This window comes from Schistocerca nitens, chromosome 1 (assembly GCF_023898315.1).
Source record: "Schistocerca nitens isolate TAMUIC-IGC-003100 chromosome 1, iqSchNite1.1, whole genome shotgun sequence".
Lineage (NCBI taxonomy): Eukaryota > Metazoa > Arthropoda > Insecta > Orthoptera > Acrididae > Schistocerca > Schistocerca nitens.
The window spans coordinates 957,594,747-957,618,311 of NC_064614.1; the positions used below are offsets into that span (position 1 = coordinate 957,594,747).

A 23,565-nucleotide genomic window follows, 5' to 3' on the forward strand; every position below is an offset into this window, starting at 1 on the left:
TTTAACGTTTCACTTATTTTCTTTTGTTGTTAATAATCTGACATACAGTAATATTAAACAAAGCTATCAGACCAAGGTTTTACGTTGAAGATATCCAAATTAATCTGTGCACATGCGTTTTTTACTTCCTTCCAGTAATTACATTGCCTTCCAAATCTATATTCCCCCTGTGTTCCTTGTTAGTCCAATACTACATGTATCAGTCTCCAACGTGAACACAGTTGTCAAACATATCAGACTGACACCTAAATTCTTATACCTGGAAATGTATGCTTACAGATGATAACGAAAACCGCAAGACTGGGATGTGTCATATGTGTACTGATTGACAAATAGTGTTGTAGTGGGATCTTAATTATGAGTGCAATGTCACTTCACCTTTTTTAAATGCATTTCAAGCAAAATAAGTCACTTGGTCTGAAACTTTGAGAGCTATCTGCTACTCCTTGACTGCCAAACAACTGTGGTAAACATGCTCACAATCTTCGTTAACATGACTGAATTACTTCATTATTCTCACCTTTCAATTCATAGACACCTCTTTCTTATTTTTTTCTCTCATTTATTATTTATGACTCCCTTTCTTAACTTTTTACAAGGTGCGTTTGGAACGCAATGCAGTTTTTCCCAAGCATTCCTATTCGTACCAGTTTCACATTACTTGAGGTATATGGGGCAGACACTAACTTTACATCCCTGCCTACATCAGTTTGATACAAGCTCCGGAAGTATCTGCACCGCTGTTGCTGTGAACTTTTCGATAGTGCACATAGTATGATGCACAATGCAGTCAACACTATGACACGGTACATGATTAATTTTTGTGCCATACTCATAAAATGTTATGTTGACAAGTAGTTGAAGAGTCAGCAAGCCTAAGGGGACTCTGCTTTGTCATTTTCTCAAGTTTCAAGATGGCTGACGTCATTTAAGGAGGACTGGGAAAAGATGGACAATGAATTCCATTCAGGATGGCCATCAACCAGTAAAAGTTATGAAACTGTGTGTCATATTTGGGATCTTGCGAACACTGACAATGGAATATATATGCAGGTGCTAACAGAGTGTCTCCATGTTCCAAAAACAACTGTATACAACACCATTAGTGACAATTTGACAATGTGGAAAGTGCAAGCTGAGCTGGTTCCAAAACTGATGACTGCTGACTACAAGAACAACCGAGTCGTGATCATGAGAGAACTTTCAGATGCACGCAAACCAAACCTCACTTTTTTTGGATAATATCATTACCAGTGACACAACACACACAATACGGGTGTATGGTTACAAACCTAAGAAGGAACTCTAATGTTCTGACAAGAACATTTTGGAGTTCCATTGTCCATCAGACAGCAAGAATGAGAAAGTTGAAAATGAAAACCACACTAACTGACCTATTCAACACCAAGAGTGTGGTTTACATGATTTTGTACATTGCATGGACAAAGAAGGAAATGGTTGATATCTGCCAGTCACACCTCAACAACAATCCTAGCCACATATCTCTGCTTTCAGGAGTTTCTGGTGAAACCCAAGTTAGCAACCTACTCTGCCTCCTACAGTCATCATGTGGCTCCTGCAGCTTTTTTTTCTGCTTCTACAAGTCAAGCCTGAAGGGTGTCCATTTAGTGACCACGAAATACAGTCAGCACAACACACCAGCTACAAAATTTATTTCTGTCAACAGTGTCCAGGATGCATACACTGCATGGCCGAGTTGTTGGAAAATTGTATAGATGTCTCAGCTGTCTTTCGTTCTTTACCTCAAACAAATTTCTTTATGAAACTTTCTGGAAATTTCTTTATGATTATCAAGCCAAATTCAAAATAACTAAAACGATTCAACAAATTGGCCATGCTATAAACAGTTCTCACATTGATGTTTTCTCTCTCTCTCTTCCTTTTCCTTCTTAATGAAAAAGACAAATAAACAAACTTCATAATTAAATAATGAACAACTTTCTTGTACAACATTTACAATTATCAGGTGGTACTTTAACAGTCCCATCTGTGATCCACTACCCTAATAAACATGTATCAGTTTTAACATTCAAGTTTGGATAACTTCTTTCAATACTTTCACCAACAGATGTATTAATGTTAATGAATGAAGATGTGTCTCATTTAGGTGACATCAAATAGCTTAACAAGTTTATCAATATGTCTAACTGCAGTTCTCATACCTGGTTGTAATACGCAGGTGTTGGGCATGGATTTCTTGGCAAATATGGCCTTAACCGCTCTGAATCTGATGGATGAGGCATATGGTAATATGCAGCTTCCATCATCTGGAACTGGCACTGGTGTTCTTTCTGCAAAGGTACTGGACCAAGAGGAGCGACACCCAGCAATGGTGGTATGTGGGCCTCAGATGTTTCCGAAACTTGCGATTTACTATCAAACAATCCCCTGCTAGGTTCAGATGGTGGAATTTCCAGACCTGCTCGATCAATCACCTGCTGCGCAATTGACTTTAGGGATGACATACCTTCAGGAACCTAGAATACATTAAAACAGTATAATAATGAATACATACATATTTGATCACACACAACACAACAGTGATGGAAAAATTTATTAAATTCACGAATAAGACTGAATGGATAGAGTCTTAGCTTGTTGGTTTCAATCCAACTGCATAATGATTTCGCTATAATGGATGTTCAAAACACAAGGATACACATTTTCTTCGTGTCACATGGCAAATGTTCATCTTTCAACAGAAGCAAGTTTGGTCAATGGTGCTACCTCTTTCGTCAACTGTTGCTTGGTTGATTTTACAAACCAAAATGGTCTCAATGATTTTATTTAAAACTATGTATCAGTTATATTATGGTAAAAAACTTTCAACACCCAAGATTGCATAAATTAGTCTTTATTTTCGACAACCGGTTTTGAGAGACATAACAGTCATCTTCTAGTCTTCAAAAAAATTTATGTTACCATCATTCTGTATGTCGAAACCGGTTGTCAAAGATAAGGCTGAATATATGTCATCTCTGCTATGGAAAGTTTTTATCAAGTAAAACAGATCACTGCTCCAAATTTCTCAACAGGAGAAAATTCAGTGTATGATTGCTGCTCCAAATTTCTCAACAGGAGAAAATTCAGTGTATTATTATGTCATACATAAATTATAGTTTAACAGGTGAATGAAATATTTTGAGTCTAATACATACAATAAGTGAAAAGAACACCACTCATTGCATATACGAAAGGAAGAGAAATTCCTGTTTGGTATATTTGAGTCACAGTCAACTTCCTAGACTGAAGTTCTCTTGGCAGCAGTATAAACTTCAATCTAAACTACATAGTAAGTGAAGCACAGTGAAATAAGGAATGTATCTCCTCTCCTCTCCTCTTTTTCAAATGACATCATTGCCCTTATCTGACTAGCAAAAATTATCAATAATAATAGACACACAGGCATATTCATTTTTAGGATATATGAATAGACTAAATATTTAACACAAAACAGGAGAGTTCAGTGCTGACTTAAATAATTAAAATATAATATTGTGTTGGTACAGAGGGGCGGGGGCTAGGATACAAATGGTCTCAGTTGTGCAGTAGCCACTGTCGCCAAGCACACTAGAGGCTTCCACTGCCACACTGCCACAGAGTGATCAACTTTGCTTCTCGCCATAGTTTGGCTGTGGCCATTGATTTGGGTCAACAATTCTGATTTCGCATGTACCTGCCTCTGATGGGGGAGCACTGGTCTCTGAACTATACAGACGAGACTGTCTTTACAACATAACCTTCAATTCCACAAACCTACTGGCCTCATCCTCCGTTAACCCTACTGGCCTCATCCTCCGTTAATCATTGTTAAACCACCACCTCCATCCACCCCTGTCCCATAGACCACCCCCCCTTCCCACTCTATTTTGATCCTACTATCCATTAACTTTCTGTCACATTGTGCTCTCTGTGTTCTACCTCTTCCTATATTCTATCTTGCACCACTATACTTTCAGTCCATTTTTCTACTACATTGCATGTCACACACAGCTTCCTCAGCCTGCACCCTAACAATCTTACTGGGGCTACATCCTTATCCTATTCCCTTGCTGGTTCTCTGTAGCTGTCACTGTCCATTCCCTTCCTCTTCCCTTGTTCCTCTCAATTACTGCTCCCAAAACAACCCCTCACCTTAACCAGTCTACAGGACTGGAGTAATGTGGGAGGGGAGGGGGTGGGAGTGGGAGAGGGAGAGAGGGAGGGGGGAGAGAGAGAGAGAGAGAGAGAGAGAGAGAGAGAGAGAGAGAGAGAGAGAGAGAGAGAGAGAGTGTCTGTCTGTAAACTTGAAATTACATGTACCAAATTTTAGTGCAGTGTATCCTGTACAATAACATCCAGTATCCAGTTTTGAGTCATAGTCGACATACAGTTTAAATCTGGCATGAAGTTTCAACATGGAGAATAACATTTTTATTGTGTACCAGAAAGTTACGAGCAACTGAAGAACAATAATGCAAAGCACGCAGGTCACAGCCCACAAACATTAACTATGTAGGTATCCCCGTTTTAATTGCAGACTAATATACTATGCTATGTTCCTAAAACAAATTACTGTTTATATTAATTAGAACACAAACAGAAGAAACATTAAATTTAGGCATGGGGGACAGCCGTAACATTTGAATTATCACCACCAAAAGATAAAATTATGTGAACTGTATTTTGTTTGTTTTCTGGTGCATGTCTGCAGTCCTGGCACACACTGAAAACCCCATGCCACACTAACGCACAGCATGCCACTAGAGGGAAAGCCCACTGATACAATGGAGTGGAGTGTGCCATTTTGTTTTGGCTCCTCTGGTGGCATGCTACAGAGAAACGGTGTAAGGATTTCAATGCATACCATGATTGAAGACGTTTACCTGGGAGAAAAATCTTTGTGACTACACCTCAAACATTGTGACTATAAATGCTGCCTGTAATGGTTTTCGAGTAACCACATACATACATGAAAAAGGAAGAAAGAAAGAGAGAGGGAGAGAGAGAGAGGGAGAGAGAGAGAGGGAGAGAGAGTGTTCCCGTCTCCTACTGAGACACTGGATTGATTTCAGCCATGTTTGGTGTACATACTACTTACTATTTTGGAATTAATAAAATCCAGTTAGCTCCCATAAGGCTGAAACACAACAACTGGTTCCCCCAACATCTAGGATTTCCCCACACTACAAGCATTTTATGTGAGTAGTGTCAGATTGCGTTCCAGGGGGTATATATGTGGTTGGACATAGATGAGCAGACAAGGGACAAGGCGGGAGGATGAGGTGGACAGAGAGACAGGGGGAGAGAGACATGGTCAGAAAGAGATTGAGTGAGAAGCGGGGGTAGGGGTAGCAGGCAGGTAGAAAGTGGAGAGGTGTAGTGAGTAGGTGGAAAAGGAAAAGGGTGGAGGAAATGGGCTAGGGGGGAGGGAAAGGTGAGGCGGCAGAGAGGGGGAAGAGGAGGGGTAAGACGGGCAGGGGCAGGGGGTGAGGGCCAGGTCGGTGGGATGAGGACCAGGCTGGCTGGGTGAGGGCCAGGCCAGCAGGGGGACGACCAGACCGGAAGGGGGAGTGGGGCAGTCTGGAAGAGTGGGGGGCCCCAGTCAGGCTGCGAGAGTCGGGGGGGGGGGGGGGGGCTAAATGAACATGGGCAGGGGGGACAGAGGAAGAGCCAGAAGGGCAATCAGACAGTTGGAGGGGGGGGGGAGAGGCAGGGAGGAGAAGCCAGCTCAGTGGGGGGGTGGGGTTGGCTGGGTGGGTGGGGGTCAGTGTCAGCTGGGTGGCAGGTTGGGCGGGTGAGGGTCTGGATGGAGGCAGAGGGACTAGATGGAAGGAGAGAGACAGGGTGAATAGGGAGACAGGGGAAGGGGGAGGATTAAGTGACCATGGGGAGGAGATGGGCAGAGAGGGGTGGCAGGGGGTGATGGGGAGGGAGTGGTGGCAGGAAGAGTCTGGCAATGTGGGGTGGGAGGAAGAGACGGACGGAGAGTGATGTAGGAGGAGGAGATGGACAGAGAGAGGTGGGAGGAGATGGAGAAAGATAGGAAGGAGGAGAAAACAGAGAGGGTGGTAAATGTGTGCTATGTATGTGCTGTTTGCATCAGCACGTGACAGCCCATGTGTATAAGGCTAGCGCGCATGCGCGCCCACCCATCCACACACACACACACACACACAAAACGTGTGTGTGTGTGGGGGGGGGGGGGTCGCATAAACGTCTAAACTGATTTCAACCTAATTTTGTACACTTATTACTCATTATACGGAAAGAAGAACTAAGGGGGTAACTACCACCTAGTTCCCATGGGGTAGAGCTGAGGTTAAAAATAGTTGGTAATGTCAGACATTAACAGTGCCCTGTATGACTGGCATGTTGTGAAGGCAGTATCAAATGGTTCAAATGGCTCTGAGCACTATGGGACTCAACTGCTGTGGTCATCAGTCCCCTAGAACTTAGAACTATTTAAACCTAACTAACCTAAGGACATCACACACACCCATGCCCGAGGCAGGATTCGAACCTACGACAGTAGCAGCAGCGCGGCTCCGGACTGGAGCGCCTAGAACCGCACGGCCACCACGGCCGGCAGGCAGTATCAGAATGTGTTGCAGGGAATACTTGCAGATAGGAATGGATGAACAGAAAGAGGCGGGAGGAGGAGATGGGTAGTGAGGGAGGAGGACGAGATGGAAAGAAAATGGGGTCGTAAGAGATGGACACAGAGAGGGGACAGGATAAGACAGACAGAGAGAGAGAGAGAGAGAGAGAGAGAGAGAGAGAGAGAGAGAGATGGGGGGGGAGGGGGAGGAGACGTTTGCAATATATGTGCTGTCTGTAGGTGAAGCTGTGGGTAAAAGGCCAGCAATAAATAATCTGCAATGTGTGACATCATGTATAAACAGTAGTTGGAATTTCAATGCCAATGGTCTTATAAGTAAGTAATTAATCTTCCTACATTAAGATACCATTGAGATATTTGTTATAGCACAGTCATATCTTATGAGAGTGTAGTAACACTGTTACTGTTTACAGCTTATAATCATGGTCTACAGGGTAACACTAGAGACTCTTTGAGCCTATTCAAAGATGATGCTATTGTCTACAGGAAGAACGAAATGCCAGAAGAGCGTAGTAAAATGGCAGACTGGTGATTAACTTTGAATGTAACATAAATAAATATAATATAATGTGAATAAATTGGCAATGAGGTCCACAACTCTTTGATTGTATGAGGGTCATTCAATAATTGAAGAGACAAATTGGTCTGGGGAAAAAACTGCTAGTAGGGCAAGTTTGGTACTTTTATGGCTGTAAATTGGCATCACTGGGAGGAGCTCTGGTCAGCTGATGTATCAACATTGTTTTGTTTATAACCTCAAAAAATACATTTGAAGATGGCGGGTCCACTTGAAATGTCCACATTAGTAGAACAATGTTCTGTTATTTATTTTTTACTTGCTGAAGGCGAGAAACCAGTGAATATACAGGGTGTACATAAAGTCCGGGAACACTTCCATTTATTTATTGCACAAGAACTAAACATTGTACAGATGTCATACATATTTCATTTTGAAGAGAAACTCTGAAAGTTTTTTTAGAAACATTCGATATGCGAACCATGAGTGACCCGGCAGACATCAACATGGTAATCGAATTCTTGACACACCCGTCCCAGCATGGCATCGTCGACTGTGGCAGTCACTTCCCATATTCTCTCCTGGAGCTCTGTTATGCCACGTGGTAGAGGCAGTTCATACACCAGATCTTTAATGTGTCTCCACAGAAAAAAGTCACACGGAGTGAGATCTGGTGATCGGGGAGGCCATTTCATGAAACATGCTGTTACCTTCTGTGGCACGGCAGATCCATTGATGCGGCTCCAATTTGAATGGTTTCATAGACAGCTTCTGTCACAGGACTTTCCACACTGTCATTGGAGCCATTTCGAGTTCACAGAACGCACGATGCACCAATTTCTTTGGACTCCTTATACATGTGTCTCATATGCACTCCACATTCACTTCACTCACACTGGGACGTCTGCTTCTCTTTGCCAGGCACAAGTAACCCGTCTTAACAAATTTGTTGTGCCAGTGGTGGATTCTTTCTGTACTTGGTTCTAAACATCCACTGAACAGCTGTAGCACACTTGTTTTTATCGAACTCCAACACACAGAAAGCTCGCTCCGCACCTGAACTTGCAATGTTTGTGACTAGCGCTGACTATCGGCAAATTACCAAACTACGTTGTGGCGGTATAAAATGGAAAGAAACTTTCAGTGTTTCTCTTCAAAATGACGTATGTAGGATATCTGTATAATGTTTGGTTCTAGCGCAATATATCATTGAAAGTGTTCCCGAACTTTATGTACACTCCATTTACTGCAGAATGTCTATAAAGTTTATGGTGAAGCTTGTATGAATCGTGGAAATTTTTACAAGTGGGTAGAGCACTTCAAAAATGGTCGCGACTCAGTGACTGGCCGACCAGTTGCAGTTTCAACTCCCTCACTTGAAAGTTGAATTGATGACATTATTTGTGCCGACCGCTGTATAACTGTGGAAATGATAATTGATAAGGTTCAAGTTAGTACTGGTACAGTTCATAACATTACCAGTAACAAGCTGAAGTACTGCAAAACATGTGCAAGATGGGTCCCAAAGGAGTTGACACGGCTACACAAAGAAATAAGGTTGAGAGTGTGCACAGAGCTAAAGGAATGTTATGAAACTGAAGGTGTGCACTTCCTCAACAAAATTTTAACTTGTTACGAAACTTGGGTTCACTATTATGAGCCAGAATCAAAAAGACAAAGCATGGAGTGGAAGCACACCAACTCTCATGTCAAGAAAAAAGTCAAACACAAGCATCAGCAGAAAAAGTAATGTTGGCGGTGTTTTGGGATGCTGAAGGTCCAGTTTTTTGTGATTATTTCAAAGAGCAGTGTACAACGAACAGCCAATACTACTCAGATTTGCTTTTAAACAAGGTAAAGCCAGCCATGAGAGAGTGACATCATGGATCTCAGAGGAATGGTGAGATTCTCCAGCAAGACAACGCACATCCTCATATTGCTCAACTAACCAATGAAACCAATGATAAATGGGCTGGGAAGTACTGCCTCATCCTCCTTACAGTCCTGATTTAGCACCTAGTGATTTCCATTTGTTTGGTGCACTGAAGGAGGCATTGTGTGGGAAGAGGTTCCAGGACAAGGAGTACGTGAAAAAGTTTGTGGGAAATTGGTTCAAACATAAAGATAAAGAGTTCTTTGCAGCCAGAATAAAAAAGCTTGCAGTCCATTGGAATAAGTGCATATATGTTCAAGGGGATTATGTTGAATAGTAGAAAAAGCATTGTTTTGTAAAAATAAACACTTTTTTCTCCAGACCAATTTGTCTCTTTAATTATTGAATGACCCTCGTACTACTAGAAACAAATCACTAGAAACAAAAATTAACATAAAACACAAGGAGAAAACATTACACACCACATAAAATAAATAGTAGAAAAGCATATGTGAGTCTGTGATTCATTTGGAAAATCTTAAGGAAATGTAATTCAGTTATGAAAGAAGTCACCTAAGAAACATTTGTTTGACCAGTTCTTAAATACAGTTCATTAGTACCCTTTCTTCATTCTAATCTGCTAGCCCTACAGTTGGTTTGTGTGATTAACACCTCGGAAGTGCAAATGAATGAACTAAACCTATTCTTGCAAAACCACGAGTTGGATTAATAGAAAGGATAGAGAAGACCCAATGAAGAGCTGCATGTTTCGTCATGGGATCGTTCACTCAGTTTGAAAGTGTTATGGAGACGCTCAATATGCTGCAGTGGAAGGTGTTACAAGTGAGGTGCTATGCTTCAAGAAAGTGCACGCACCAAGAAGATGTGAACAACATAATACTTCCTCCCACACATGTCTTACTAAATATCACATCTAGAAAATACGATAAATTACAGCTCATAAGCATTTAATTCTTGCCATGTGCAATGCCACATACCATAAGGTGTCTTACAGAGTGTAGGCCTACATGTATTTGTAGAAACTTCACCAACACACTATAAATTATAAATAGGTTAAAATGTATCATATTTTCCATCTCGATGCTCAGCTGTTGGTTGCCAAGAAAGCAATTTCTCTGTAATAAGAATTTTATCACCTTCGAAGAATATTGGGAACAGAAATTGGCATTAGTAGAGAAACGTAACCTGCCAATGCAGCTGTCTTCTGGATTCAACATAATGCCAAAGCATTCCAAAGAACTGTTTTTAATTTAGATAAGATAGCATTCCCAAGACCAGAAACAAACTAGGCTACTAGAGAAATACTACATTGCACATCTTGTACACAGTGGTATATAACAAAATACAGTATAAAGACATTTTTATGTAATAAGACTTGTCACTGGAAGTACAACCATATTTTCACATCGAACTACAGATCATTAGTTTCATCCTGAGAAGACCGTGTCAAGAAATTGGACATGACTTTGTTTCAATATGGTTACAGCAGCATGCAACTACTGTGATTAAATGCTGAAGTCTGTCTTGTCAATAATTGTAAATTGTTATTGAAATTTATGATCTGAAAGTACCACAGCTAGGAAACGTGAAATGGTTCTGTTACTAGATATCGCCTGCTTCCTATTATTTCCACTAATGGTGTTATAACTGCACACTGACACAGACCTAACTGAAGATCTACAACAACTCAAGAATCTGAGACACACTACACATCAGACATACAAACTGTGTCGCACACCTGAAAAGCACACTGCTTGCATGCAGAAGCAAAACAGAGTCATTCAAGCCATGAGAAATGCAAAACTTACGCGTTCCCATACTCTAAATGGCAACAAAAATAGACTAGCTGTCCTATGGAAAAACCGGCATGGTCTTGGTATAAGTAAAGTAAAAGCTGCAGCTGTTCTCATTGTCCTAGCCAAAGAAATGAACTGGTACTTCACATTACCTACAACCACAAATGAAACAAGAGACTCACTAACTATTTCAAGGAGGTAAATGACTGTAGCCATGAAAAATTCTATCTACAGCATGTTACTTGCAATATTGCCAAAAAAGCCATCATGTGTATTGGTCAACAAGGTGGTATCACAATCCAAATGATGAAGCTTATTACTGAGATACTACTACCTGCTGTAACAGATATCTTCAACCACTCCTTAACCACAAGTATTTTCCCTGAGGCTTGGAAACGGGCTAGTTAAACCACTACCTAAAAAGGATGCTGTCACAGCAGTCTCAGATTATGGACCTATTTGTATTCTTCCTTCACTGTCCATGGACTAAGAATATATAGTTCATGACCAACTAACAAACTACCCAACTACAAACAACCTACTAGAGGAATACCAATCATGTTTGTGTTAATACCGAAGCACAACATCTGCCTTAATAAAGAGGTATCAGATGACCTGAAGCTTGCCATGGATGCATTAGAGGGGACTATCATGTGCTTCATAGCCTGCAGCAAAGCCTTTGACACTGTTGACTTTGACATTTTACTTGCCACACTTTGCAGCCTAATTTTCTTGCCAAGTGCAATGCAATGATTTTGCTCATACCTGACGTCTTACCAGCAATATGTCATGTCTGGCACCATCATGTCACAGTGGAGACAGGTGCTCCCCAGGCTTCGATATCATATGCTATACTCTTTCATTGTACGTCAATGAAGTGTCCTCAGTTTTTTACTGCCAAAAATACCACATGTACGCTGATGACCTCCAGTTGTATGTAAATGCAAAACCAATAAACCTGAAGACAACTACTGAGACTCTCAATACAGACCTGTGTCCACTATCAAAATCAGTGCAGGATATAGGGTTAAAGCTCAACCCATCCAGTACCCTAAGCAGTACTCGTTGGTCACTCGAGGCTCATTAGCCCAAAATATTAGGAATCCCTACCATCTTTAACCCTAAATTGGACAAATATCAGCTTCTCTCTTTCAGCAAAGATTGTGGGAGTAATATTGGATGAAAATAAAAATTGGATTGAGCATGTAACTGCAATGTGCAAGAAGGCATCAATATCTCTCTGTGCCCTACAAAAATATGTAAAGTTCTTCCCTCTTGACCCAAAAAGAAAGTTCTACAAACACTTATATTTCCAATTATTGATTACACTGATGTTCTCCTCCAAGACCTTTCTCAGGAGAGCTCATGGCACTCCTGGAACTGGTTATGAATGTTTGTGTTCAGTGTAATCAACAATGTAGGAAAAGACGGATTGCTACTTACCATACAGATGATGCATTCAACTGCAGACAGCCACAATTAAAAGACACACAAAGCTTTTGGCCACAGCCTTGTTCGCATCTTAAAGTGTCATCTTTACCATAAGTAACAACCTATCTTTTCTACACTGTTTATATTTCTACCTGGAGTTTCCACGGTTTGATTCTGTGTTCAGTATATCTGTGTTGTTCGACTCTTTGATCATATTTCGCCATCATACGCACAGCTACTCTGGCTGAGTGCAGACAAATGCAGAGATTTTCATACCCTCTATCTTCTCTACCGTTTTATCAATGTACACTGTCCCTCACATCTCTCCTCGACCTTAACACACTTGGCTGAACAACATGGCTGAAACTCCTGTTCCCATCAGAGCAAAATCCTTTCTGCACCATTCCATGACTCAGTCACTTTCTCGAAGTCCTTTGACTCTGCTATAATCTCACACATTATATTACAGAACTGAATAACATCTGCAGCTTCAGTAGACAGAGAATGACATACCTACTAAAGCAACAATAATGATTACCATTGTCCCTTTACATCTTTCTTTTTCTGTATTCTTTGCTGGCACTGTCTCCTTAAATTTCCTTTCCCCAAAACTCACTATAGCAGAAAACAACTATTTTGTACACCTATAAAGTCTTTCTATATCTGCCACTATCACTATTGTTATTATTGTCGTCATATTATTATTACCATTATTATTATTATTATTTTCAATTATTCCCATTTAAGAGAGCGTTTGAACTTGAATTCCTTTATGATGATTGTTTATGTTTTTTCTGAGCCCAAATTTTCTTCATGTGTTCACTGTGTTGTTTCTTTCGCTCCGCTGTCCATTTGCATCCTGGTCTCTTCTGTGTTGTGGTGTCAAATTTATGTTTTTTGATGATGTTCCTGAATTCAGTTCTATTTTCTGCATCGTTTACTGTTATGTGTGCTTGTCTGAGGTCCTCTTCAACTTCTTTTATCCATTTTGTTTTTCCCCTGCCTGAGTTGATGACTTTAAGAATTCGCTTTGAAATTCTGTTTTCATTCATCCTGTGGATATGTCCATAGAACTGCATTCTTCTTTTCCTTATTGTATCCGTAATCTTGTCTGTGTATTTATATAATTCTGATGTTGGTCTCTTCTTCCAGATTCCTTGCTCTTGTATCGGGCCAAAAATTTTCCTGAGAATTTTCCTTTCTTGTTTCTCTATTTCTTTGATTTTAGTTTGCCCACCTATTAGTGTTGTTTCAGATGCATACAGTGCCTCCGGAAGTACGACAGTGTTGTAGTGCCTCAATTTGCGTTAATGGATATGGACTTTTTGTTATAATAGTTCCACGTGAGTCTATATGCTTTGTGTAGTTTTTTTATTCTTTCCTCATTGGCCTTTAGGTTGATCCCTGATGGCTGGATGATTTCTCCCAGGTACTTAAAATGTGGTACTTGTACGATTTTCCCATGGGTTGTCACAATAGGCAATTTGTCTTGTGGCACTCTTTCTATGTACTGCGTTTTCTCATATGAGATTTGCAGGCCAGTTCTTTGTGCAATTTCATGTAACTTCTCTATGGCGTTAGTGGCTTCTTTTCTATTATTTGTGAGGATTGGAAGGTCATCCGCAAAAGCTAAACACTTCACATTGAATCTATTATCTTTTCTAATGCCAATTTGGATTCCTTTGACTTCTTTTTCCCATGTCCTGATAATTTTTTCAAGAATGATATTAAAGAGTAATGGTGAAAGTCCATCACCCTGTCGCACTCCAGTTTGGATTTCAAATGGTTCCGAGATATCCCCCATAAATTTAACTTTGGAGACTGTGTCAGTTAATGTTTCCCGAATGATTGCTCTTGTCTTTCTGTCAATGCTGAATTCTTCCAGCGTCTTGCAGAGCGCTACTCTGTCTATTGAGTCATAGGACTTTTTAAAATCTACAAAAGTAACCACTGTGTTTCGGGTGTTTCTCATCTGGAGAATCATTTTCAGATTCCAGATCTGCTCTATGCATGATCGTCTCTTGCAAAAACCAGCCTGGTATTCTCCTATTTGTGGTTCAGCTTGTTCTTCTAATCTATTCATGAGAACTTTTGATAGGATTTTATATGTGACTGGTACGAGTGAGATACCCCTGTAATTATTTGGTTCAGTTTTGTCCACTTTTTTGTGGAGTGGATGGATGAGTGCGCATTTCCATTCAGAAGGGATCTGTTCTGTTTCCCAAATGTTTAATATGATTTTGTGAATTTTTCCTGTTAATCTTTCATCATTTAGTTTCCATAGTTCTGCAATAATTCCATCTTCTCCTGGGGCTCTATTGTTTTTCAGTGTCTTGATAATTTCTACTATTTCGTTGATGGTTGGCGGTTTAGGGTCAGGATTTGGTGTAGACGTCTCGTAGTGAATATCCTCTGTAGGTCTTTCACAGTTGAGAAGTTTGTTGAAATAGTCTGCGAGGATTTGGCAGTTATTCTTCATGTTAGTTTCTAGTGAACCATCCAGTTTCTTGAAGCAAAGATTGGGTGGCTGGTATCCTGCAATATGTTCTTTAAACATCTTATAAAAATTCCTGGTGTTGTTCTACTTTAAGTCTTGTTCTATCTCATCTAGTCGCCGTTTGTCATAATTTCTTTTTTCCCTCCGAATAGTTTTCGATGTTTGTTTTCGGATTACTAGAAATTGTTGCCATTTTTCTGATGTTTTGTGACTATTGAAGTTTTTCCAGGCATTGGTCCTTTCTTCTATTATTATTATTATTCTTTACTTTCTCAGACGTTAAGTCTGGTTAAAAATGGAAAGTGACGCGGACCTTGATCAGGCGTCACTTCCTTTTAACTGTATGGTATGTGTTATATTGCATTTAGGAACTTTCGGGTAATTGAACATGTATCAATAATTACTGATTTTTGTAGTTGTATATATACGTTTGGATGTAGCGCTATTGCATTGATGTACTGGTGGATATTGTGTGGTATGACTCCTGTAGTTGATAGTATAATTGGTATGATGTCAACTTTATCCTGATGCCACATGTCTTTGACTTCCTCAGCCAGTTGGATGTATTTTTAAATTTTTTCTCCTGTTTTCTTTTGTATATTTGTTGTATTGGGTATGGATATTTCGATTAGTTGTGTTAATTTCTTCTTTTTATTGGTGAGTATGATGTCAGGTTTGTTATGTGGCGTTGTTTTATCTGTTATAATGGTTCTGTTCCAGTATAATTTGTATTCATCATTCTCCAGTACATTTTGTGGTGCATACTTGTATGTAGGAACGTGTTGTTTTATAAGTTTATGTTGTAAGGCAAGCTGTTGATGTATTATTTTTGCGACATTGTCATGTCTTCTGGGGTATTCTGTATTTGCTAGTATTGTACATCCGCTTGTGATGTGATCTACTGTTTCTATTTGTTGTTTACAAAGTCTGCATTTATCTGTTGTGGTATTGGGATCTTTAATAATATGCTTGCTGTAATACCTGGTGTTTATTGTTTGATCCTGTATTGCAATCATGAATCCTTCTGTCTCACTGTATATATTGCCTTTTCTTAGCCATGTGTTGGATGCGTCTTGATCGATGTGTGGCTGTGTTAGATGATACGGGTGCTTGCCATGAAGTGTTTTCTTTTTCCAATTTACTTTCTTCGTATCTGTTGATGTTATGTGATCTAAAGGGTTGTAGAAGTGGTTATGAAATTGCAGTGGTGTAGCCGATGTATTTATATGAGTAATTGCTTTGTGTATTTTGCTAGTTTCTGCGCGTTCTAGAAAGAATTTTCTTAAATTGTCTACCTGTCCATAATGTAGGTTTTTTATGTCGATGAATCCCCTTCCTCCTTCCTTTCTGCTTAATGTGAATCTTTCTGTTGCTGAATGTATGTGATGTATTCTATATTTGTGGCATTGTGAACGTGTAAGTGTATTTAGTGCTTCTAGGTCTGTGTTACTCCATTTCACTACTCCAAATGAGTAGGTCAATATTGGTATAGCATAATTATTTATAGCTTTTGTCTTGTTTCTTGCTGTCAATTCTGTTTTCAGTATTTTTGTTAGTCTCTGTCTATATTTTTCTTTTAGTTCTTCCCTAATATTTGTATTATCTATTCCTATTTTTTGTCTGTATCCTAGGTATTTATAGGCATCTGTCTTTTCCATCGCTTCTATGCAGTCGCTGTGGTTATCAAGTATGTAATCTTCTTGTTTAGTGTGTTTTCCCTTGACTATGCTATTTTTCTTACATTTGTCTGTTCCAAAAGCCATATTTATATCATTGCTGAATACTTCTGTTATCTTTAATAATTGGTTGAGTTGTTGATTGGTTGCTGCCAGTAGTTTTAGATCATCCATGTATAGCAAATGTGTGATTTTGTGTGGGTATGTTCCAGTAATATTATATCCATAATTTGAATTATTTAGCATGTTGGATAGTGGGTTCAGAGCAAGACAGAACCAGAAAGGACTTAATGAGTCTCCTTGGTATATTCCACGCTTAATCTGTATTGGCTGTGATGTGATATTATCTGAATTTGTTTGGATATTAAGTGTGGTTTTCCAGTTTTTCATTACTATGTTTAGATACTGTACCAATTTAGGATCTACTTTGTATATTTCCAATATCTGTAGTAACCATGAGTGGGGTACACTATCAAAAGCTTTTTGGTAATCAATGTATGCGTAGTGTAGAGACCTTTGTTTAGTTTTAGCTTGATATGTCACCTCTGCATCTATTATCAGTTGCTCTTTACATCCTCGCGCTCCTTTGCAGCAGCCTTTTTGTTCTTCATTTATAATTTTGTTCTGTGTTGTATGTGTCATTAATTTCTGTGTAATGACTGAAGTTAATATTTTGTAGATTGTTGGTAGGCATGTTATGGGGCGATATTTAGCTGGGTTTGCTGTGTCTGCTTGATCTTTAGGTTTCAGATAAGTTATTCCATGTGTAAGTGTATCAGGGAATATGTATGGGTCTGCAATGTAACTGTTAAATAATTTAGTTAGATGTGAATGTGTTGAGGTGAACTTCTTTAGCCAGAAATTTGCTATTTTATCATTTCCAGGGGCTTTCCAATTGTGCGTAGAATTAATTGCTCGGGTGACTTCATGTTGCAAAATTATCACTTCAGGCATTTGTGGTATCATCTTGTATGTATCTGTTTCTGCTTGTATCCACCGTGCATGCCTGTTATGTTGTACCGGGTTTGACCATATGCTGCCCCAGAAGTGTTCCATGTCTCTTATGTTTGGTGGATTGTCTATTTTTATGTGTGTGTTATCTATTGTTTGGTAAAATTTCTTTTGGTTTGTGTTGAATGTTTGGTTTTGTTTCCTTCTATTTTCACTTTTTTTGTATCTTCTAAGTCGTTTCGCCAAAGCTTGTAATTTTTGCTTCTTTTCATCTAATTGCTCTATTGCTTCTTGTTGTGAGATTTTACCTAACCTTTTTCGTTTTTTGTCTGATATTTCATTTCTTATAAATTGTGTTAGCTGTCCGATGTCTTTTCTCAGTTTTTCTATTCTGATCTGTAGCCTGTGTTGCCATGCTGGTTTTGTGGGTTTCTTCTGTGTGTTGGTTGGTTCTGATCTCTGCCTAGTGTGTATATTTAGTGTAGTGAGTGCTCCTACATAAACCAGTAGTTGTAACTCTTCCATAGTTGTGTATTCATTTATTTTGTTGTGTATGATTGTGTTGATAGTTTTTATTGTTGTTTCGACTTGTGGGCTATTTGGTGGTCTATGCAAGAACGGTATAATGTCTGTATTTGTGTCTTTGTATTCTATATATGTCAACTGAAATTTTTCTTCTATATCTAACATGTGTGTCACTTCATGTTCTATTTGTGCTTATGCTGGTGGCTGTCTTAAGATTTCATTTTCCTCTGATTGTTTAATTGATGCGTGTTGTTCTTTGTTTGTTTGCTCTGGGATGTTTGAGTCCATTACTGTATTTTCTTCTTCTTCTAATTGCACATTATTTTGTTCCAGTATTTGTTGTACTTGTTGTTTGAGGTTTTCTAATTCTGACTGGGGTATCCTGTTATTTTTTATTATTACACGAATCTGATCAGCTAGACGTTGTTCTGTTAAAAACTTTAATTCTGGGTATCTGGTAATAAATGTTGTGTATACTTGTGATCTGTATCCAGTTGTGTTGGTTCCTAGGTTTGTTGCTTGGTAATAACAGAACATGAGGTGTCGATTAACTTCATCTGACCATCTCATCCTCTGTCTTTGTTTTCCTTCTAGGGTGGTTGCAGGAAGCATATCCTGCAAAACACCTCTATTTGGATTTAAATCATTTTCCAGTTGGCTAGCAGTGTCATTACCATTGTGGGCGGGCATAGGGTTCAAGCGCCGTCCCCGACCATGACGGCGCTTGTCCGAGGCTTCTTTAGTTCTGTCCTGAACCAAGTAATCACACTAAAAGGGGGGTTAGCCCTATTAGTGGTTTGTTCTTTTTGTCGCCTTTTACGACTGGCAGAACATACCGGAGGCCTATTCTTTTATTATTATTATTATCATCATCATCATCATCATCATCATCATTTTTGTATTAGTGACAGCAGCAGTAGTAGTAGTACAAGTACTGCCAGTATTAACGTTAGTAGTTCATAGGCAGTATTATTTACTTACATTGCCACTTGAATCATTTTAACATTATTTATCATATTAAAACTGTTATTTTGCTAACTATGACGTAGAAAAGGTACTGTATATGTGAAATTCTGGTCCAATGTAAGAGGGGCGCCTAGTGGTCCTACTCAGATCAGGTTAAATAAATAAATACTTATTTAGCAATCTTATGATTTTTGTCTCTCTTGTTTGTTTTGAGATAATGCCCTTTCATGATACATTTAATTTCAGCCAGAGTAAATTTAATGCATCTTGTAATCTTACTCTTTTGTTCATTAAATGAATGCTCTGGCTTCAATACATGTACTAAATCCAAACCTCCCCCCCCCCCCCCTCTTTCTTAAAATAATTTGAATGTGAGGAAAGCTACAACAGGAATTAACTTAAAAATTGAAAGATTGAAATGAATAGTCAATTGGTGTAATTATAATTGAAAATTCACAATCACAAAACAGAAGCCTTTGTCTAACATTTCCATTTGTTAGTAATGACCAGACATAAATTGAGTGAAGTGTGTGTGTCCTACTATGCAGCAGCTGAATGAAAACCATAGAAACATATATTTAAAAAGGATCTATAACTGCTCTCAAAATAAAATAATTTACAATACATATCTGAATAGAAATATCCCTGTTGAAATAAGGGGAGTACGCAGGCCATCACATTCTCCATTTCATTATTTATAATTAATTCTTATGTTTACTGCCATACTAATAAAGTAATCACTGAATTTATGGGGCAGTGATTAGTTTCCTCAATGGTGTCATTTGTTCTCTGTTTAATAATGCTCCAAAATGTTTCTACTACCTTCTTGGAGTATTTCATATTTTTACCTACACTGTATGGGTCTTCTTTTTTAGATAAAACAGAGTGGTTTTACCACAGTATTGGTAATGTAGAAAAACCCTTGACTACCAGTTATTTAAGTCTGAATGTTGCTCCGTTTCCCTCACTGCTTCTGCCTAAATTATACCCTTAATATTATGGAAAGAAGATTCATAGTCGTGTACTAGTCAATGCATGACAGAGCAAAGTACCAATATGTTCCAGAAAGCTGCACGCAAAAATGTGATTTTTATAGCCTACCTTGGTTCTATTGACCACAGAGATAAGCAGTCAAATGTTTTACTTAGTCCTTAGCCATTCGGAAGAACAGGTATACTGTTAGCTATCCTACAGCACAGGGTCAAACTTTAACCATTACACACTTCTGTCAGCCCAGGCAAATTAAGTGAATTGGTTGGTTCTTTCGCTTCAGGTGTGGTCTAGGGTGGACATTAGAGGGCTTACCAAAGCACCATTTGTTCATGGGTAGTTCCTGAGAAGACCCCAAAAACCAGGATTTTTGGATACCAATAGCATCAATTGTGGGGATGGTCACTTTTAGAATTTGTATTCACCGTAAATTGTTGACATTTTTACAATATTTTTTAAGTTACCGTACTTATGCACATAGTAGCTGGTCTGGGGAATATATGTAATTTTTAACTGGTGCAGTGAACAAATGGCAAGGGTTCTGGGGTAATCGCATGGGTTCTGAGTCATCAAACTACATTTTTATTTGCCATGTTTTCACCAATAAAACTTTTATAATGCGCTGTCTCTGTATAATGGGCACCTCATTGCTATAATGGATGTCTCGGCCTGGAAATAATTTGGTAGTGCCACCTGGCGGCATAAGCACCTTACAAAAATTTATTTTGTCATACAAAATTCTTTGTACTTGCAAGCATATGCCACTTTTTTTATCTACTGTAGATGTAGCCTAAAAATATTGTGTATTTTTATGTAAAGTAGTGTAAAGTGAACATGCATTGGATGGGAGAAAATTTTGTGTTAACTTACATTACGCATACTTATTCATGCAGTATGTAAATGTGTCAAAGTATATAAATAAACTGACAAAACTTTACAAACCTACAGAATTCATTTTGTTTGAGCAGCACACCCTGCTGTAACATGGAAATGAAGGGAACCAACTGAAAAATGCACCTGTCTGAGCACAAAAAAGACAAATACGCTTCTCTCTAAAAGACTGTCAGAAAAATGGGGAACTGGTTGCCTTAATCCTCATTCCACCATCCTCACCAAAATTTTGGCATCCAAACATATTCAGAGTTTTTTGTCTTGAGAGAGATTAGCAGAGACACACTGATAGTGGAAGAGAGGTGACTGAGCCAGTGAGAGAGAAAGACAGAGGAGACAGTGATGACGGGAATGACGAGGTGACAATGAAGGAGAAAGAGAGAGAGAGATGGGCGAAGACAATAGCAATGAGAGCCAAAGAGACAGGAGATAGTGATGGTTACTGAGAGATAGTGACACTAAAAGAGAAAGAGAAAGATGGATGGAGATAGTAGAGACAGGAGACAATTTAAATGATGAAGATAGATGAGTGGATACCATACACAGACTTGGGGGATCTGGACCATTCCAAACCAATGAACCTCAAAATACAAAAATTTGTCTTCTTTATCCCATCCACTACACCCATGCATTAAAAAAAACCTTAATCCTACTCCCAACATCACCAATGCTGAAGCCCAGGGTATTCGCGATCTGAAGGCTGACCGATCCATCGTCATTCTTCCGGCGGACAAGGGTTCCACGACCGTGGTACTTGATCGTCGGGAGTATGTGGCTGAGGGACTGCGTCAGCTTTCAGACAACACCACATACAAAATTTGCCAAGGTAATCCCATTCCTGATGTCCAGGCGGAGCTTCAAGGAATCCTCAGAACCTTAGGCCCCCTGCAAAACCTTTCACCGACTCCATCAACCTCCTGACCCCACCGACACCCCGCATCCCTACCTTCTACCTTCTTCCTAAAATTCACAAACCCAATCATCCCGGCCGCCCCATTGTAGCTGGTTACCAAGCCCCCACAGAACGTGTCTCTGCCTACACAGATCAACACCTTCAACCCATTACATGCAGTCTCCCATCCTTCATCAAAGACACCAACCACTTTCTCGAACGCCTGGGATCCTTACCCAATCTGTTACCCCCGGAAACCGTCCTTGTAACCACTGATGCTACTTCCTTATACACAAATATTCCGCACGTCCAGGGCCTCGCTGCGGTGGAGCACTTCCTTTCACGCCGATCACCTGCCACCCTACCTAAAACCTTTTTCCTCATTACTTTAGCCAGCTTCATCCTGACCCACAACTACTTCACCTTTGAAGGCCAGACATACCAACAATTAAAGGGAACAGCCATGGGTACCAGGATGGCCCCCTCGTACGCCAACCTATTCATGGGTCGCTTAGAGGAAGCCTTCTTGGTTACCCAGGCCGGCCAACACAAAGTTTGGTACAGATTTATTGATGACATCTTCATGATCTGGGCTCACAGTGAAGAAGAACTCCAGAATTTCCTCTCCAACCTCAACTCCTTTGGTTCCATCAGATTCACCTGGTCCTACTCCAAATCCCACGCCACTTTCCTTGACGTTGACCTCCATCTGTCCAATGGCCAGCTTCACACGTCCGTCCACATCAAACCCACCAACAAGCAACAGTACCTCCATTATGACAGCTGCCACCCATTCCACATCAAACAGTCCCTTCCCTACAGCCTAGGTCTTCGTGACAAACGAATCTGCTCCAGTCCGGAATCCCTGAACCATTACACCAACAACCTGACAACAGCTTTCGCATCCCGCAACTACCCTCCCGACCTGGTACAGAAGCAAATAACCAGAGCCACTTCCTCATCCCCTCAAACCCAGAACTTCCCACAGAATAACCACAAAAGTGCCCCACTTGTGACAGGATACTTTCCGGGACTGGATCAGACTCTGAATGTGGCTCTCCAGCAGGGATACGACTTCCTCAAATCCTGCCCTGAAATGAGATCCATCCTTCATGAAATCCTCCCCACTCCACCAAGAGTGTCTTTCCGCCGTCCACCTAACCTTCGTAACCTCTTAGTTCATCCCTATGAAATCCCCAAATCACCTTCCCTACCCTCTGGCTCCTACCCTTGTAACTGCCCCCGGTGTAAAACCTGTCCCATGCACCCTCCCACCACCACCTACTCCAGCCCTGTAACCCAGAAGGTGTACACGATCAAAGGCAGAGCCACGTGTGAAAGCATCCACGTGATTTACCAACTGACCTGTCTACACTGTGAAGCTTTCTATGTGGGAATGACCAGCAACAAACTGTCCATTCGCATGAATGGACACAGGCAGACAGTGTTTGTTGGTAATGAGGATCACCCTGTGGCTAAACATGCCTTGGTGCACGGCCAGCACATCTTGGCACAGTGTTACGCTGTCTGGGTTATCTGGATACTTCCCACTAACACCAACCTGTCAGAACTCCGGAGATGGGAACTTGCCCTTCAGTATATCCTCTCTTCTCATTATCCGTCAGGCCTCAATCTCCGCTAATTTCAATTTGCCGCCACTCATACCTCACCTGTATTTCAACAACAACTTTGCCTCTACTTCTGCCTCGACTGACATCTCTGCCCAAACTCTTTGCCTTTACAAATGTCTGCTTGTGTCTGTGTATGTGCGGATGGATATGTGTGTGTGTGCGCGTGCGAGTGTATACCTGTCCTTTTGTCCCCCAAAGGTAAGTCTTTCCGCTCCCGGGATTGGAATGACTCCTTACCCTCTCCCTTAAAACCCACATCCTTTCGTCTTTCCCTCTCCTCTCCTCT

The 23,565-nt window shown here is 40.2% G+C and overlaps 1 protein-coding gene across 1 annotated transcript in view; it reads right to left on the reverse strand.

The window, feature by feature from the left end:
* LOC126194761 (CCR4-NOT transcription complex subunit 3) overlaps positions 1–23,565 on the reverse strand; it is a 99,247-nt gene that overhangs the window by 19,140 nt on the left and 56,542 nt on the right. The window contains exon 10 of the mRNA XM_049933046.1: positions 2,184–2,498. Within this exon, the coding sequence (XP_049789003.1) occupies positions 2,184–2,498 (315 nt within the window). The remainder of the gene's footprint in view (positions 1–2,183; positions 2,499–23,565) is intronic.